Genomic DNA, 18,494 nt, shown 5'->3' with positions numbered 1-18,494 from the left:
GGCTCTGGAAATTAAGAATGCGGCCGTACTTGGATCGTGCAGACCTGGCCACGGTGATCCATGCCACGGTGACATCGAGGTTAGATTATTGTAACGCGCTCTATGTGGGGCTGCCCCTGAAGACAGTTCGGAAACTGCAACTAGTGCAGAATGCGGCGGCCCGTGTGGTCACTGGAGCTAGGCGGTTTGACTCTGTCAGTCCGCTTCTCCGGGGGCTACATTGGCTGCCCATTCGTTTCCGGGCCCAATTCAAGGTGCTGGTTTTGACCTTTAAAGCCCTATACTGCTCAGGGCCAGGATATCTTAGAGACCGCCTACTCCCGTACAATCCGGCTCACCCTCTCAGGTCATCAGAGAAGGCCTTTTTTACAAGTGCCGCCACCCAAGGAGGTCCGGGGGGCGGCGGCAAGAAATAGGGCCTTCTCGGCAGTGGCACCAACATTATGAAACTCCCTTCCCCTTGACTTGAGAATGGCTCCCTAGAGTTTCCGGCGAGGCCTGAAGACACTGCTGTTTACTCAAGCCTTCTGATTCTTTGGCCTTTTTAACATTTTTTACACATTTTGTAGTTTTTACAGGCCTGACTCTTCTGTGACTTGCTCTTTTGTACTCTTTTTATTCTGTTTTTTAATCTGACTACTGTTTTTTAAGGTCTCTGTTAATGTGTTTTTAATGTTTTTATCTGCAATTTGTCTCAATTTATGTTTTTAAATGTGTTTTTTTTACATGTTGTTAGCCGCCCTGGGTCCCTTTAGGGAGAAGGACGGGATATAAATAAAGTTTTATTATTATTATTATAATTATTATTATAATGCTAAACTGTAAAATTAGACTTTTTTGCTTTTCATGCTTCTTCTGTGCAGGATTTTTCTGATTGTTATGGTAACATAAACTTTTTAAAAATCATATTTTGATCTGCCTGGTTTCAATTCACTAGGAGTTGATTGCCCTGTCTTTCCAGACCACCAGTCTCTGCTACAGTCCAGCTTTTAAGGGAACCCCAAGGAATTTGGGGACTCTCCATTCTTCTGTGAGGGAGGTTTCCCTAAGGTAACCTCCTTCTTTCTGGTTCTCTTTGGGCTGAGTGGTGGCAGCAGTAAACAATCCTCCCCATTAAATTCAGTTTTGAAACAAGATGGGCTGGAAGTGGCTGCTGTTTACTAGCTGCTGTGCCCATCCATCTTACCACCACTGACCAATACCCAGTACACAGGAGATTTACAATTTTAAATAATGGCTTACCATCTAAGGGGCATGAAAGGAAGAAAGAAAGATGCAAGTACCACTTAAATTGCTTCATAATGGTTGCCAGGCAGAATGATCACTGTAGAAATGCCAAATACTTAATCCCTCCTGTGCTGATGAAGGGGGGCCTCTATGTTTCCCCTCTCTGATCAATACAACCAGGTAGTATAGGGGGTGCTTCAGGGATCGGTGATGCAAGATGTATACATACAGAGAGCTTATACTCTTTGAAAGGATTATATAAGTACTTAATTTTTATTGTTTTTGTTTACCTATACTGTCCTTGGTGTAATGTAAATGAGGTTTGCTCCATGTATGTGTCAAGGTAAAAAAAAAAATTCTAAATTTAACTTCCAGTGCAACAACTGTTCAGTCCCTGGCATCTGAACTGCAGGTGGGGCATCCTTTATCCAAAGTGCTTGTGAGCAGAAGCATTTTGGCTATTGGATTTTTCCATATTTCAGAATACTTGCATATACATAGAGATCTTGGGGATGGGGTCCAAGTCTAAACACAAAATTCATTATGTTTCATACACCCTTTATGCACATAGCCCAAAGATAATTTTATACAATACAGGTATCCCCCTAGTCATTTGACAGGTTAGAGAGCAGAGTTGTGGTGAAAAGCAGAAATGGTTGAAAAGCAGAACCTGGTTTAGTTTACAAATGTTGCTTCCAATGCTTTTTTAGCTAGCAAATTGCAAATGCCTTTTTATTGTGCAAATTCCTGCTGTCACAGATTTCTGCAAATGAACTCTCATTTGGGAATGACCTGGAGCTAAAACTGGTGCATTCTCTCTCTCTCTCTCTCTCTCTCTCACACACACACACACACACACACACACAGACCCCAAAACAGTTTGAATCACCATGTCATATGCAAATCATCACAGGGGAGAGCAATTTTAGCCTTTAGAACAGCAGAGAGTGGTTGAAAGACTGGGTATAACTGAAATGTGTTCAAAGAGCAGATCATTGGAAAACGAATTGTCAGAAACTGGGGGATACCTGTATTTTTAATAATTTTGTGCTTGAAACACAATTTGTGATTTTATTTCATTAAGGCAAAAAAGTTACAAAAAAAGTCATGTTGGTGCTCAAAAAAGTTCTGTATTTTTGAATACTCCTTATTTCAGAATTCCTAATAAGGGATGCCCAACGGCTACTGCAGAAACGAAGAAAAAAGAACACCCTGGTTAGCTGCTACTGATATGTGCAGAACTTGGGCTCAGTAGACTGCTGTAAATTGGCCTGAAGGGATAGGTCTGTACCCTTTCATGAGCCAATAGACAGTCAGTCTGAGGAGGACCAAAGGGAAAACTGCTGCAGGAGAAGGCTGCAGTACCAGTAGAGGAAAGGTAGAGGCTGCTGTGTGCAGAGGAACTGAGGCCTATAAAAGGGGCTGCACAAGCAAAGAGCGGGAAGGACCACCAGGGAAGCTTGGGAGAGAAGGAGCTGCAAGTAGCGAGCTGGGAGAGACCAAACTACAGAAGGAGGTGAGGAGAGAGCTGCAGGAAGGAGCCCCTGGGAGAGCCTCAGAACCAGGGAACAACCATCCAGCCTTTGCCTCAAGTCTTGCTGCCTCATGCCTGCCTGCCTGAGGTCCTCTCAATTGGGGGAATTTGAAACAAGGTTGTTTTTATTTGGCTCAGGTTCCATTCCTCCTAATAAAAGCCTTAAACTCAGTTTGGTGTCAGTGGTCTCTTTCGATCATGCATAACACTACCAATCAGTCGACAATATTAAGCCACACACCTCCATATTGATATTGTGGTGAGAAGCGAGCTCTTGTGTTACCTCAATGGGGTGGGGTTTGGTGATATAGGGAAGGGGCCTGGGGAAACCGGGGGGGGGCTTCTACCTTAGAGGGGCATTAATGGTTTTTGCTCTGCAGTTTGTGGGGAGGCGGAGCTTCTACCTCAGAGGGGTGGGGTCTGGTGATGAGGGAGGGGCCTGGGGAAACTGGGTGGGTCTTAGGTGACTGGCAAGTTAACTCAATAACAATAATGATAATGATTATAATGATAAAATTAGTAATAAACTTAAGTTATTAATATAAAATTAATAATATAATATAAACATTTTTGTTGTTGGCATCCTTCAGTCTCGGAAGACTATGGTATCGTGCTCTGAATAGTGTTCTGGAATGAAGTGTCCTCTCCAGTGCGCGAAGCCTGGGTAAGGTAGATATGGAGGATAGACTGTTACCCATGCAGCAAATCCCCCCTCTCCACGTCGCTGAAATGGTCCAATGGAAAGGCAGAAGCCAATACGGTTGGTTCCAGCGGCGTCACAGGAGTTGCCAGAACAAAACTGGGTTCAGTGATGAACTGCCTCAGGGACCCCGGCTCTGGATTTTGCCTCGAGGTTGACTCCTGAAGCCTTTTCCATAACTGGATGTAGCCACAAGGCAGTGGAGGTTTGGGATCAGAGTTTTCCTTCTCTCAGATGAGCTGCCTTCCCAGGCTAACGAGTCCCATCTACCTGTTGGTAGAGGTACCTCTAAAAGAGGCTGTTTAGTCGCCTCTTACAACAAGTACAGCCAAACTGAGGGCCTATTCTTATCCCCAGCCCCCAGGGGAATATTGATATTATTATTAAAATATTATATTAAAATTATATTAAAATAATATAAACATTATTTCAATTAATATAATCTATTAATTAAAATTGTTAATAATATATTATTTTATATATTATAAACAATTATATATATATAATTTTATATATATTATATAACAATTATAATAAACTTGTTAATAATATATTATTACTGTTAATCTGTTAAATGTTAATATTATATATAAATATAGTAATTACTATATTGCTTAATTATTAAATTAAATATTACTATATTACTATATATTATATATATATATACACTATATTACTATTAATTACTATATACTATTAACTAAAATATTTATGTTATATTCATATTACATTAATACAATATCAATACTATAATATTAACAATACATTTTAATATTAATAATGGCAATAATGTATTAATAATAATTATATCATTACTGAGTTAACTTGCCAGTCACCTAAGACTCACCCAGTTTCCCCAGGGCTCTCCCCATCACCAGACCCCGCCCCTCTGAGGTTAAAGCTCCGCCTCCCCACAAACGGCAGAGCAAAAACCGTTGAGGACGTCATCGCGCGCAGCACCAACAGACCTTCCAAACACACCCGTGCGGGGCCTGCTCGCGCCCAATTCAACGTCAGGACGCCGCAAGGCTGTCCTGCTTACTGCCTGAAAATTAGAACCGTAAAAGCGGACGCAAAACCCCTCAGAACTCATCGTTTCTTAACCTCTAGTTAGCCTCTGATCAGTTATTTGGGCCTACTGTCTTTGATTATAACTTCCAACACGCCGGCACCGCGGTAGCCTACGAAGGACGAAGGGAGCCCCCTCTCAGGACCCCACCATCCCGGATAGCATGATCTGCTTGGTTGAGAGGGAGAAGACAGCCGCGGTGCTTGAGAAGGAGGAGGCGCAGTGGCGCTTCTTCTGCGCATGCGAAGGCCGCTTCGGGTTGGAGAGCGTCGCGTGCGTAGAATGCGCGCTCTGAGAGGCGGGCCGTGGCAGTGCGCGCGCACAGGCTACAGACAGGAGCATGCGGGGAGCGGAAGGGGGCGTGCTGCCGTCTTACACATGCGCAGGAGGCGGGAGGAAGCGTGTGTGGGGCTGGGAGGGCGCGCGGGAGCGGAGCCGTTGGGCTGAGCCGAGGAAGCGCGTGCGCGCGGCCAGGGTAGGGAAGGGGAGGAGCAGGCGGGGCCTCCGCAGGGTGAGTGGCGCCCCCCTTGCGCTGCTGGTTGGCGGTGACTCCAAGTGGACGCAACTTCCACAGGACGGAGCGGCGGCGGCCGCCGTGAGGGAAAGCACCGGCGCGAGCTCTCCGGGCCCGCCCGCTCTCTCGCGCGCCCCCGCGCCAGCTCCGAGCCGGCGAGAGGAGCATGAAAGTTCCGCCTTGCCCGCAGCAGCTCCGGCGGCACGGCGGTTCTCGCCGCTTCCTGCTGTCCCTGGTCAGGAAGGGCGGCCGCTCCTCCCCGCTGCGCTGAGAGCACCGCGGGGCGTCCTGAGGGGCCGTCGGAGCAGCAGGAGAGACGCAGAGAGGGACGAGCGGTTGCTGCAGTCTTTGGCCCGGCCTCGGGGAAGCGCCAGTCGCCTTCCTTCCCCTCGTGAAGTGCATGCGCTTACTCGGCAGGCTTGGAAGTGGCTCCTTCTTTCTTTGGGGGGGCTCCAGACAGAAGCATCTTGGACTGAAGAAGTGGCAACGCAGGAAGCCCCCCTTACACACCCGCACACACCCCTACACTCATACACAACCCCCTACACACACGTACTTTAAACCTCCCTACACACGCATACTGCAAACCCCCTACACACCCCCAAAACCAACCCCCTCCTCTCTCTCTGTCACACACACAGAAAATATAACCCCAAAGCGCCTGTAGGACTTCTGCATTTTCTTTCTTCAGAGCTTCTGTTCCAGCTCTTTGGCTCCAGTCATGGGATATTTTTAAATGTTGTAATATGACTTAGTATTTTGTTCTGTCAAAAAAACCTGGCCTTTTACTTTTGGGGCGTTTGTTTATTTTGGGGGGGAAAAGAGAGAAGGCTAAAAGATCACCTCCTTTCTGCTGGGCAGAACCCTGGAGGTGAAGAGAAGGAGAACTTTCCTGAAGATCTGCATTGGAGAATTACTGTATTCGAAATATTCCTGTATAGATTGAAAACATAGATTAGGTTTTGGGTTTTCTTGATTCTGTTTCCCCACATTCGTCAAAGTTCACAATGGAGTATGGCAAGATGGATTACTTCTGTGATCAGGTACAGCAGAAAGACGTGGGCCGCAGGATGCAGATCGGCCAAGAATTTCTGGAGTATTTGAATGAGCCTAACGTTTCCACTGACCTGGAGCAGGATCAGCAGCGCCTCGATAAAGTGATTGATGAAATAACAGGATGGGTCAACTCTAGTAATTATAAGGTGAGATTAGTTGTGCCTGATTATGTGTCCAGTAGGGAAAAATATGTCAGATGTGCTACATGCTTTCCTGGGATTGGCTTAAGTTGGATTTTTATGGGAGAAAATCAGTTTAAAATCACCAAAACACTTAGTTCTGTTGTTTTATGTAAATCACAGTGTCTGTTTTATAATACCTGCTTTTTTTGCAGGCTATTATACTGACAAAAGGGTTGACAGTAATGCAATCCTATGTTTAGGACTGCAATCCTATGTTTGCTGAAGAATCCCATCAAACTCTGTTGGACTTCTCAGTAAACATGCTTAGGATTTGACTGAACATCACCTTCATATAGATCACATTTTAGTTTTTTTTAGTGTCATTTTGTATTAGGGGATTTTCTGCTTTTTGAGGGTAGGGGAAGTAGCTCTTGTAAGCGATCTCTGTGGTTCGCTAGAGTATTATATACGTCGACAAAGGACTTAGACAGGCCTGTCTGGAATATAAATATGAGTTACTACAACATCCTTTATATGGTTATATTTTAACCTTCATAATTTTGCATCTTACCTAGCAGAAAATTGATAATGACTCATGCTTTAAACTTCTAAGCAGGTTTCTCTTGGCTGTCATACAGGAAAGTAGTAATTGGTGAGACATGAGATGTGGGAGAAATGTGTGTGTGTTTTTTAAGCTCCTGAGATTGCAGTAGAAACTCAGAAAATGTTGCTATATTGCCAGTGAGGTACTTGTCCAGGTCAGTAGCTCTTCTGCAGTGCATTAGCTGTAGCCAATTTGCATTAGCTGCAGCCAGTTTACACTCCTGTCATCTGGTGGCGGTATTGCTCCACAGCACAAGCTTTAGATCTGTTCATTCTCTAGGCTTTTATCCAGGGATGTGGGGGGGGGGGCGCACACCCGCATATATCTACCTTATAACATATATCTATCTACCTTATTGAGAGGAACTCCTGGTTTCTGTTTCCTAGCCTCTCCTCCAAGTGAGTTCAGTTGCTGTCCTCTGATTTTGCCAATACCAAAATCAAGGTAGAAAAAAACTAGTTGGTGGAGATGGTATTCTGTTTTGCTTGTGCTTATTCCACGGATTTTCAATACACTACAGCTCCAAGTGGCACTATACCTATGTGCATGCAATGGATTACACTTCTGAGAATCAGAATGGAACTTCTTCCCACTTTGTGTACATGACATGGTTAATTAGGTTGTCTCTTAAAGGGCAGTAGTCTGCATAAAAATGGAATTTTCTTAAGCAGAAGTGGTAAAGAAAAAGTGGGAAGGCAGGCTTTTTGAGTAGAGGTTTCATATTTAGAGGGAAAATGGAGAAGCGCTGATGACCTCTCTGTTATGTTAAACAGTTTGAAAGTGCTAAAATCAGATTCTGAAGAGAATAGCACAAACAGTACTACACATATTCTGTACACAACAGTACACAAATATTCTGAAGAGAATAGCACAAACAGTACTACAGTGGGCATTAGTTTTAACTTGTGTTTTTGACGTATTATATATTGAAAATTATATGTATTTTTTTTTTAAAAACTAATGTTTGTATGTCAAATACTTGTATGTCAATGGACAAGTTAAATGTTCAGTATTAAACTACATACAGTAGCATTTTTACCAGAATATTCAATTAGATTTATACTTCACCCTTCCTTCCCCATAACAGGACACCCAGGACAGCTTACAAAATTCACTAAAATTCAAGGTAATACAAACATAAACAGAGCCAGCATACAATATCATAAGAAATGCATCTAATTCAAGTATAAAATGCTGCAGCAGCAGTGATGATGATGATGATGATAAAAAAAATCTAAAAGCAGCAGTATCCAAACCAAAGCAAAAGTGGAAGGCCAGTCAAAAAGGAAGAGGTTTTTAGCTTCACTGGAAGGCTATTGGAGAGGTCATTGTTCTCAGTTCAAATGGAAAAGATGTCCATAATATTGGCACTGCAACAGAAAAGGCCCTAACCTTTGTCACTGCCAACCACACCCACCTTTAAGCAGCATGATTTTGGGATTAGATGACAGCAAGGGACAGTGCTAGGTTTCATCTACAGATTGGTGACATCCAATCCCAAAACTCTGGATGGTCTCCCCTAGTGGCTTCATGCAGATATTCTGCAGAGATATTCATGCAGAGAATGAAACTCTGGCATCCTATGTGCCGAAGGCCAAGATGCCAAGCAGATATTCCTCAGCAACATCTTCTATGTTCAATCAGCTAGAAAGTACCAGAACAACCACAAAGCAGTGCCTCCAAGTCCCAACCCAACCAGCCAAGCTAGAAGGACACCATGGTTGATTGTGTTGAAAGCTGCTGATTACACTGATTGCAGCATTATACTCCCCCTGTTGAGTCCTCAGCACAGAGAAGCAAGGTTGTCTCTGTCCTGAAGCCAGACTGAAAGGAGTCCAGATAATCTATTTTATCCAAGACCTTTTGTAGTTGAGATGTCACCACCAGTTCAGTTGGCTTGGTGGGGTCTAGGGAAGAGTTTCTTCAAGATAGGAAAAAACCACAGCCGGCATCTATACAACTGGCTACACCCCATTCCTCCAAGATGAATTTATCACTCTCCCTACCCACTCAACCAGCCTTCCTTCAGGCAGATTAAATAAACCAAAATAAACCAAGCCGGGCAAGGGTTGAAGTGGGCAGGTGGAAGGCCTTGAACTCCAAAAGATCCTGCCCATATCTTCAAGTTGTAAAAGCTGAAAAGAGTTCAGAATAACAGACCCAAATGCAGAACTCTACATCATTAATCTGTGTGTGTGTGTGTGTGTGTGTGTGTGTAAAATTACAATTAGAATATTTAACTGAAACTGAACAAATTGCTCTCTGCTATACAGGGGCAGCAGTGTTAATTTGTTACTATAAAATAGTATTAAAATACTAAAGGGATAGCTGTGTTAATTTGTTATGGCAAACATCAAAGACTTATAGCACTTTAAAGAGGAATAGATTTCCTGTGATATAAGCTTACACAGGGACAAGAGTCAGATTCATCAAATGTGTGTACATATTTGTTGTTTCTCTAAGTGTAATCATTAGAACTATTAGAAATTTGCTTATAAACTTAAAATTAGGGTGTAAATTCATAAAATAGAGGAAAAAAATTGGCAATGATGAAGCCAAGAGGTCATGAAATGCAAGAGGTAGTTAGTGGCATTTCTATGCAAAGCTCAAATGGATAAACCCATCATCACTGCATAATAATAGCATAGTAAAGCTTCTCATATGTGTTGGGAGAGAGACCCTAAGTTTTGAACAAATACAGGCGGAGCCTATTTATGCATGTGAGTTCTGTTCCGTGATCTGGCGCGATGAAGAAAAAACGTGTTGCGCTAAATTGCACAAATACACTGCAGCCTAGCACCTGGTCACTTAATCTTCAGTAGCCTTGCCTCAATGGATATAGTCACAGAGTTGGCATCTTAGTTTTTTATGGGGCTTAGTCCCTGAGCTTATGTCTCATTTAGTTGGAGCATTGTTACTGGTGAGTACAGGATTTATATTAAGTGACTATCTATAAGCAGAGCTAATGCCTGTACCAGATGTGCAGTTACTGCATGGGAAATCATATCTGTGAGATTCAACTCATGTGTAGAGCTCTTTGTTTCCAGTGAGTAAGAAAGGTTTACAGCCTAAGACAGGGGTGTCCAAAGTTTTTGGCAGGAGGGCCACATCATCTCTCTGACAATGTGTCAGGGGCCATCTCTCTGACACTGTGTCAGGAAAAAAGAATTAATTTACATTTAAAATTTGAATAAATTTACATAAGTTTACATAAATAAATATATTAAGGATGAACTTATATGAATGCATTATGGTCTTGCAATAGCTCAAGGCCTATAAAAGGCCTTACACAAAGCAAGGCCGGCCTTTCCTTTGCTTCTGCTACTGCATCACAGACGTGAAACGGCAAGCAGTGGAGGAAGCCCTCATCCCACAGTTTACGCAAGAGGTCAAACAGTCACCCTTACGCTGAGAGCAGTTGCGTCGAGCCAGTGTGGGCTCCAGCAAGTCTCTGGAGGGCCAGAGGCTCATTGGAGACTGGGGGCTCCCTGAGGGCCGCATTGAGAGGCCTCGAGGGCCACATGTGGCCCCAGGGCCGGGGTTTGGGCACCCCTGGCCTAAGACTGAACACAAAGGGCTTACTTCTGGGTAAAAGAAATAACACTGTTTTCAATCTCTTCTACCCATGTGGGATTTGCAACTACATGTTCACTCCAATCCAGGGATTTATCTGGGGGGGGGGGAGCGGGAGAGCCATGTTAGCCCTTTCTCCAGCACTGTGAGTCATCCTTAGGCTATTTTCTTGTGTCTGCTTGTATCTTAGCAGCACTTGCTGAAAGGGACAAGTGTTTGCCATTCTGAAGCAGTAAATGTCCTGGTTCCTAGTGACAGTCTATGGCACTGTTTCACCTCTTCTGAGGACTCAAAAGTCAGATATTGGACAACTGCATGAGTCATCCAATCAGATGTTCAAAACTCACATGGAAGATTCTGAAGCCATGTGGAAAAAGGTACTCTGCTTATTCTGTGGCAAAAAACCTCATGGATAATACACAGATAAGGAAGTCCATATGGGTTTAGAATCTGCAAGTGTTCTTTGTCTGTTAGAAATACTGATTTCCATGAGGGTTTTTACACTTTTGTTCAGGACCAAAGCCCAGATTCAGCTGTCACCTAAAATTTTATCAACATCTGACAACCAGCAGCATTTTATTACTACAGGATAACCAGATAATAGTAAGTTATTCCTGGTTACAAGGTTGACCTTAGAAATTCATTTCTTCAGTTTACTGGATTTATTTAAGAACTGGGTACTTTTGAGGTGTGAATCTGAGACAAATGCTGTTAGATTGGTGCCCTGGTATCCACGAGGGGTCCTGTTTCAGAAGCGCCATGTGAACATCAGAAACCACAGATATGATGGATACACCTCCATGCACCCATTAGTTCAGAATTTCCCAAACTGTGCATTGCAGTGTCTTTGGGCATCACAGTGCACAGTTTGGAGAGGCATGGGATCCCAAAACCCATGGGGCCAGCAGACCCGAGCCCTCTGAAGGCAAGGGGAGCTGTTGTATTCTGAGGAGAAGTGCTTCTGAGCCCTGCAGAAGCCATGCATGGCTGTCCACGACCTCTGCGGGGCTCAGAATGACTGTTAGAAGCAAAAAACTCTACTTTGGTTTTTTGGCAGAACTGGAAATGATGTTTTGTGCTTTTAAAAGCCAATGTGGGAGCCAGGGAAGCTATTTGGTAGTAGGTGAGCTTTTGGTAGTAGGTGGTGCATAGTTCATTGCATAGTGCTGTCAAAAAAAGTGATACTGTTGCTCATATAGTCAGTTCTTGTTATATGCTAGGGTTAGGTTCTTGGAAATCCTAGCGGATAGCAAATTCACAGATAATGAACAGGGTTAGGTACAAGCAGTACTCTGGGGGAAGGGGTACCTTCTCTTATCAGAATAATACAGCAGAGACCCTCAGCAAGCCAGAGTGCAGCAAGAAGTGCCATAATATCTCTGAATACCGCTAAGACCTTCTAGAGGCTGCAGGGACCTTTAGAATGGCACCTGCAACCAGTACAGACCCCTTAAAAATGACTGACAGAAGCTTCACTGGCCATTGTAATGGGGTCAGCTGCTGTGCTAGTTACAGGCACCATTCTGAAGGTCCCTGCAGCCGCTGGAAAGTTTCTTCATAGCAGATAATGAGGCGTGGATAACGAGAGGTAGGTAGCTAGTCTGCCTCACAGCAGATAACAAATTCGAATATAGCAAATTCACACATAAGGATAATTTACTGTAGTTCTGCAATGTTATGGTAATTGGAATCATTCTACATTATTATATCTGTCCCTGTTGAGGTCCCACAGCACTGACCCCTTCTTCCTCCAATGTTAGCATAAGAAAAATTGGTTTCTTCGGCCCCCATCCTGGCAGCACACATGGGATGGTTTATGAGATCTTTTGAAAATTGCCTAAGTTGCAATCCAGTTATAGGCTAGCCCATGCATGCAGGTTTATGTTGTGTTTTAAATGACTTGGGTTGCATAAACTCTTGTTTAGTTATGTCTACTGAAGCTTCTTTTTTTGCTGATCAGTGGATGCACTTATCTTTTTCTGCCAGTATCCTTCTATCTTCCCATAGATGCCACTTTCAATACCACTGCTTTATCAGGTAGAGAGGTGCAAATATTTTACATGCATCTGAGTAATTGGAGAGTGTATGTGAATGGCCAACTCTCAATTTATGCAGGTGTTAATGTTCCTGGAAAATCATGCATGTATCAAAAGTGTGTAAACTAAAACCAGCTTTCCCATAGAAAATAAGAGGATAAGTCTGGGTTAGGGAATAAGTCAGGGAGCACTGGCAACTGGTGATTATGAAGAGAGGCTGCTGGGGGCAAGGCTGATGTCAAATGTTCAGTTTGTTGTCTTGGGATGTTTTTGAGAAGTAGGATAGAAGTGTCTTTTGCATAACTTTCATTTGTTCCATAACACAGTATTAGCCAAGCACATGTCTGCTTGCTTTGGAGCTACTTTAGGTGTTTGGATCACCCTAATCTCCAATAGCCAAAGCACTCTTGATTAAGTTGAATGCCACTGCTTAGGTGTCAGTATTCACAGAACATCAACCTCCTCTTTGCTCTTTCATGTTCCTTCTCAAGTTCAAACTGATCTTTGACCAAAAGCTCTTCTTTGTGTGAATCTAACAACTCCTGCACATCTTCGGATTCCACCTCATCAAGACCCAGTTTCTTGGCCAAGTTCACAGTGTTTTCTCTGGTTGCTGATAGGTCACTTTCTACAATAAAACCTGAGAATTACATGCTAGTTATGGGCACAGGTTTCACCAAATTCCATTCTTACGTGAATGTTTAACTGCATTCCATGCCACAGTGACAAATGTGTTAGATGTTAAATGACTTCCAGAACTCTTTAACACTCAGTATTCCATTGTCAGTAGTCTTCAGGAGAACCTCAAAAGTTTTCATGAGGTAGTAAAGGTACTAATCCCACCCCGATCCAGTGGTTCTCACACATTTAGCACTGGGACCCACTTTTTAGAATGAGAATCTGTCAGGACCAACCAGAAGTGATGTCATGACCGAAAATGACATCATCAAGCAGGAAGATCTTTAACAGTCCTAGGCTGAAATCCTACCCACACTTGCCCAGGAGTAAGTCCCATTTACTATCATTGTTCAGAGAATATACATAGTAGCTTGTTAAAAGAACAGGTCAGTAACATTTCCCCGAATGCAGTCACATATGGTAGCATCAAGTCTAATATATTAAAAATAAAATATTGGAATAAATGGGGACCCACCTGAAATTGGCTTGCAACCCACCTAGTGGTTGCAAACCCACAGTTTGAGAAACACTGCCCTGGTCTATTGTCTGTGGAGGTGGTGTTGATGGGGCATATAGATGACATGGATGATTTTGCAAAGATCTTGAATGGAGCTGAGATGGCTGGGGCATTGTCTACTAGCAGTAAGATTTAAAGGATAGATTCTTTCTTTCACAACACTGGCACAGTTCATTTTTTAGTTTAGATACGAGATAATTGTCAAAAATATGACCAGTAACCAACCCTTGCTGTTTGTGAAGAAATTAACCAGTATTTTTAACATATCGTCTGAGCACATGGGTTTTGCAAAGTGATAGACAAGCTTTGGTTTGAGCGTGTAGTCCCCCTGCAGCATTTCCCCCAAAGAAGGATAGCGATATTTAGAGGACTTGAAGCTGGGTGTTTTTTTCTCTTTCCAAGAATTGTATATTCATGCTGGCATTCATTTTCAAAACAGAGCTGTTTTGTCCATGTTGAAGATCTGCTTTGCAGAGTAACCTCCCTTTTCAGTGATAGCCTTCAGAGTGTCTACAAGCCGCTAAGCAGCCATGACATCAGTAGATACAGCCTCCCCTCTCATTTTGATGTTGTTAGTTGTATCTTTGCTGAAAGTTGTCAAGCTAACTGGAGCTATCACACTTCTGGTCTTAGTTTGTAAATCATGTTATTTCAAAAACAGATAGATGAAGAGTGGGTAAATCAAGAGTCATGAAAGAGGAGGGGGACTTCTAGCAACCGCTCGCTAATCCTGGGCAGTGATGCCTAGTGCCAAGAACTCACTCCCTTCCATCCCCCACTCTTCCAATCAGTTTAACCTGCAGCTTGGTGGAACTTGACCTTGTAGATCTAGTCTGCTGCCACCAGCTGAAGAGATCTGGTTCCCAGAGGGGTTCCCTGGGCAAAACCCCTCCCCAAGAATGCTGTTCAGGGCTGTTAAAATGCCGCACTCTGACTAATACCTGCAGAGAAGAGAGTCTGAGAAATCCACTGATCCCAGAACACGGCAGAAGTTTTAAACAAAAAGGTTTTATTGAGAAAAGATTTAAACAGGTTTGGTTTCTCACAGGTAAACGTCCCTGAAGCAGAGGTAATCAAGAGCTCCCAAGGACTGCATGGAGAGAACAAGCTAACATAAACAAAACCTGTTGCACCTATCTTATTTATGGTCGCTTCTCTGTTTCCCTGGGACTCTCCCCAGCAGTTTTACACTCTGCTCACCAGAGAGTGGGCTCTCCTTGACTTCTTAGGCTGAAGCACCCGGGGAGAGAGAGAGAGAGAGAGAAAATTCTCCTCAGGCCGGAAGACCCTCCTCAGGCCTTCCTCCCCAGTTCTCCAATTGGTCAACTCCCCATTGAACCTGAACATGTCAGAATTGGAGGGAAAATCCTCCCAGAAACCACAACTGTTAACTATTTCATCACAAGAGAGCTACCAGTATTGATAGAAATGGCTTGTTACAGCTTCCCTCCATATTTCAGACCACATTGCTTTTGTTGATTATGCAGAAATATTGGGTAGAGTGAGCAGTTGTTGGCAACTGTCTATTATCCAAGGGAAAAAAGTGAGAATGTAAGCTACCCAAGGCCCAATCTAGGAACATTTTTGTCTACAGGATTACTGAAGCTAAGTAGATATATGTGTTATCAGTTCCTTGAATGAGAGTTTATTGGAAAACGTACATAAGAGTGTTTATAGAAAAATGCTACACTTTTAAAAAACACAACCAGAATTATTTGTTCTTGGTAAATGTGGGACTGTAACCATGGAAATCTTGTGGACAGGTGATGGGCTAAGGAGTTTTATGTTCTACCTGGCTTATGAGGTTATAAGTGCAGAGGAAGTAGGTAAAGTAGATGGACCTAGACTGTACAGATTCTATTGCTTGGTAGATCTATGTATTCTACTATTCCTTGTTCTTGAAAAGGGAGATGGTTTGGCAGTTTAGTATGATCTAAATAGCTTCCATATAAACAGTTTATGTTCTAGGAATAATGGGTACTTAAAATTACTTTTATACCTTATGTGAAGGTTGATTTGCTCTAGTGATGCAGCAACAGACTAATATGGTTTCTAGTCATAATGTACTTTGCAGTCGCATGGAAGGTCCAATAAACTTTTAGTGTGTCAAACATCCATGCATGGCTTCCCTTAAGTGTCCCATCAAGCTACTCAGAAACGTCACTTCTGAGCCTTATGCATATGGAAGAAAAAGTGTGTTTTCATCTTACATGGCTTGTCTGCAAACCTGTTTTCAATTTTTTTTAAAGGAAATTAAATTTGCAGTTCTTTAGAATATTCATGAAATTTTATGGAAGTCCAGGGAACATTGCATTTGTCATGAATTTTTCAATTACTCTGCTGTCATCTTGCAGATGTTTGGGATGGAAAACCACACCTTGCTAAAATATAGAAGTGTGGAGCAAAAAAAAAACTTTCTGTGATGTTCCTAGCTTCTTCTTGCTTGCAGTCTGGTAAACCATTCCCAAGATTCTCTTGACAGCATAAATACTGTTAGAATGAGCTGTAAATACTCTGTAAAATAGTCATAATATAAAGTAAAATATTTCATTGCTTGTGTTAAGAGGTCCATCGTCTGAGTTAAGTTTCTTAATGGAGATTCACTTGGCATAACTGATACTTTGAAATGAAGTTTGATAAATATTGTATAAAATAGTTATTTTTCCTCCACTTATAATTTAAAATGTGTTCAATAATATTGACGCTTTTAAACTCATACTCTGGCCTGGCAGCTACTATGAAGCACTTATATGTCCGATTGTTAGTGGGAGAATTTAATTAAATACTTAACACACCCATTGAACTCTCTGTGACTTGCAGCCCAGTCATGGCTAGGATCCAAAGAGCCATATGTGAAGTTCCCTGTTTGTGCTAGGCTTTCCTTCTGCACCTTTCCCATTGCACGAACTTTAGCATTTCCAACTATTCTGGGGTTTTTGCCTCATTTTATGTAGAGGTCTTTTGACTTGTACTCTGTTCACTTTTGTCCTTGCCCACATACCTCCACATAGGTTTTTCAATCTTCCTCCACATGAACATTTCTTCCTTGTTCTGTGCTAGCTTAAGAGCAGTTTGGGGAGGATGTTCTTTTTTTTTCTTTTCTGTCCAAACACACTGTTAATTGTAAGTAAGAAAACAGTTAAAACTGGTTGGAACTACCTTCCAGGTTGCTCAGTTCTATTCCGGTTCAGATTGTGTAGACCCTTCGGTAGCAGCCCACAATCATGGCATAGTGTGATTGAGCTTTGCTTTAAACATTGCAGTAGAACTGTGTGTGCTAATGGTTTATTACTTATAAAACATGCAAGATCAGTTGCACAGTTTTTTTAAACTTTAATTTCTTGTTCTATGTGAGGCTGACTTGGATGACTGAATAAACCTTTACAGGATCTTGCATTTTTAACAGTTCTCATTATTTCCATAGGTGTCATTACTTGGATTAGATCTTCTAGGTGCCTTTGTCAACAGACTATTGGGTCGGTTCAAATCCTATCTAGGAAATGGTGAGTGGTTTTGTAAATGTAAAATAACTGAAGATTAATAATTACGTGTATAAATTGAGTGATTTAGCAGTTTCATGGGATAGTTTTAGTTCATGCCACATCTTGTTTCTGATATAGATGCTTAAGTACAAAATTCACAGATTCATATCAGTTGACTATAGTATAAGAAGAGCCCTGCTGGATCAGACCAAGGGCCTGTCCAGTCCAGCTTCCTGTATCTCACATTAGCCTACCAGATGCCTCAGGGAGAACTCAGGATACCCATATCCTTCCAATTCCCTTGCATATGACAATCAGAGATGGGTTACAACCATAATGACTGTATAATCTCCAGGTTTTAGGGGTAGCTTATGATAGACTTTTCCTACAGAAATCAGTCCAGTCCATTTAGACCAGGGGTGCTCAATAGGTGGATCGCGATCTACCGGTAGATCGCGAGGCAAAATGAGTAGATCCCGGAGCCCTGTCTCTCCAAACTGTTAATATGTCAGTTTCGTCTAGTGACTAGACGAAACTGACATATTTAGCTAAACTGACACTGAAACTGACACTTTAGCTGCTCTTCAGGCATGCAGCAACAAAACTGACGAAACTGACTAGACTCCAGCAGGGGCTCCATACATTAAAGGGGGTGTCTATCAGACGCTTCCTTCCCCCCTGGTAGATCTCCGGGCCTTGCTGGGTTTCAAAGTAGCTCTCGAGCCAAAAAAGTGTGAGCACCCCTGATTTAGACATTTAGGTCAGGTGCCATCACAACAGCCTGTGGCTAGGATTTCCACAGATTAATTACATGCTGTGTGAAGAAATATTTTCTTTTTTCTGTTCAAACTCTCATGTGACACCATTTTAGTGGATGTCCTCCTATTGTGCTAGACCAGGGGTACCCAAACCCTGACCCAGGGGCCGCTTGTGGCCCTCAGGGATTCCCTGTCCAGCCTGTGGAGAACCCCCAGTCTCCATTGAGCCTCTGGCCTTCTGGAGACTTGCTGGAGCCCGTGCTGGCCCAGTGCAACTGCTCTCAGAGTGAGGGCGACTGACCTCTCACATGAGCTGTGGGATGAGGGCTCCCTCCACTGCTTGCTGTTTAACGTCTGTGATGCAGCAGTGGCAGCAAAGGAAAGGCCAACCTTGCTTTGTGCAAGGCCTTTTATAGGCCTTGAGCTATTGCAAGACCTTCATTCTTTTATATAAGTTCCATCTCTAATATATTCATTTATGTAAATATATTCAAATTTGAAATGTAAATTAATTTTTTTCTCTGCCCCCAACACAGTGTCAGAGAGATGATGTGGTCCTCTTACCAAAATGTTTGGACACCCCTGTGCTAGACAGAAAAGAATTTCCCTCTATTCATCCCATGC

The 18,494-nt window shown here is 42.7% G+C and overlaps 1 protein-coding gene across 2 annotated transcripts in view; it reads left to right on the top strand.

Annotated features, from left to right (window-relative positions):
- The first annotated feature begins 5,079 nt into the window (after positions 1-5,079).
- CLASP2 (cytoplasmic linker associated protein 2) overlaps positions 5,080-18,494 on the top strand; it is a 161,307-nt gene continuing 147,892 nt past the window's right edge. For both annotated transcript variants that reach the window (XM_066628157.1, XM_066628156.1), the window contains exons 1-2: positions 5,080-6,246; positions 17,055-17,133. In XM_066628157.1, coding sequence (XP_066484254.1) covers positions 6,052-6,246; positions 17,055-17,133 — 274 coding nt within the window. In that variant the 5' untranslated portion in view covers positions 5,080-6,051. The remainder of the gene's footprint in view (positions 6,247-17,054; positions 17,134-18,494) is intronic.

The sequence above is a fragment of the Tiliqua scincoides genome, chromosome 5 (assembly GCF_035046505.1).
Source record: "Tiliqua scincoides isolate rTilSci1 chromosome 5, rTilSci1.hap2, whole genome shotgun sequence".
In the NCBI taxonomy this organism is placed as follows: Eukaryota; Metazoa; Chordata; class Lepidosauria; order Squamata; family Scincidae; genus Tiliqua; species Tiliqua scincoides.
This window is presented reverse-complemented; position numbering and strand designations above follow the sequence as displayed.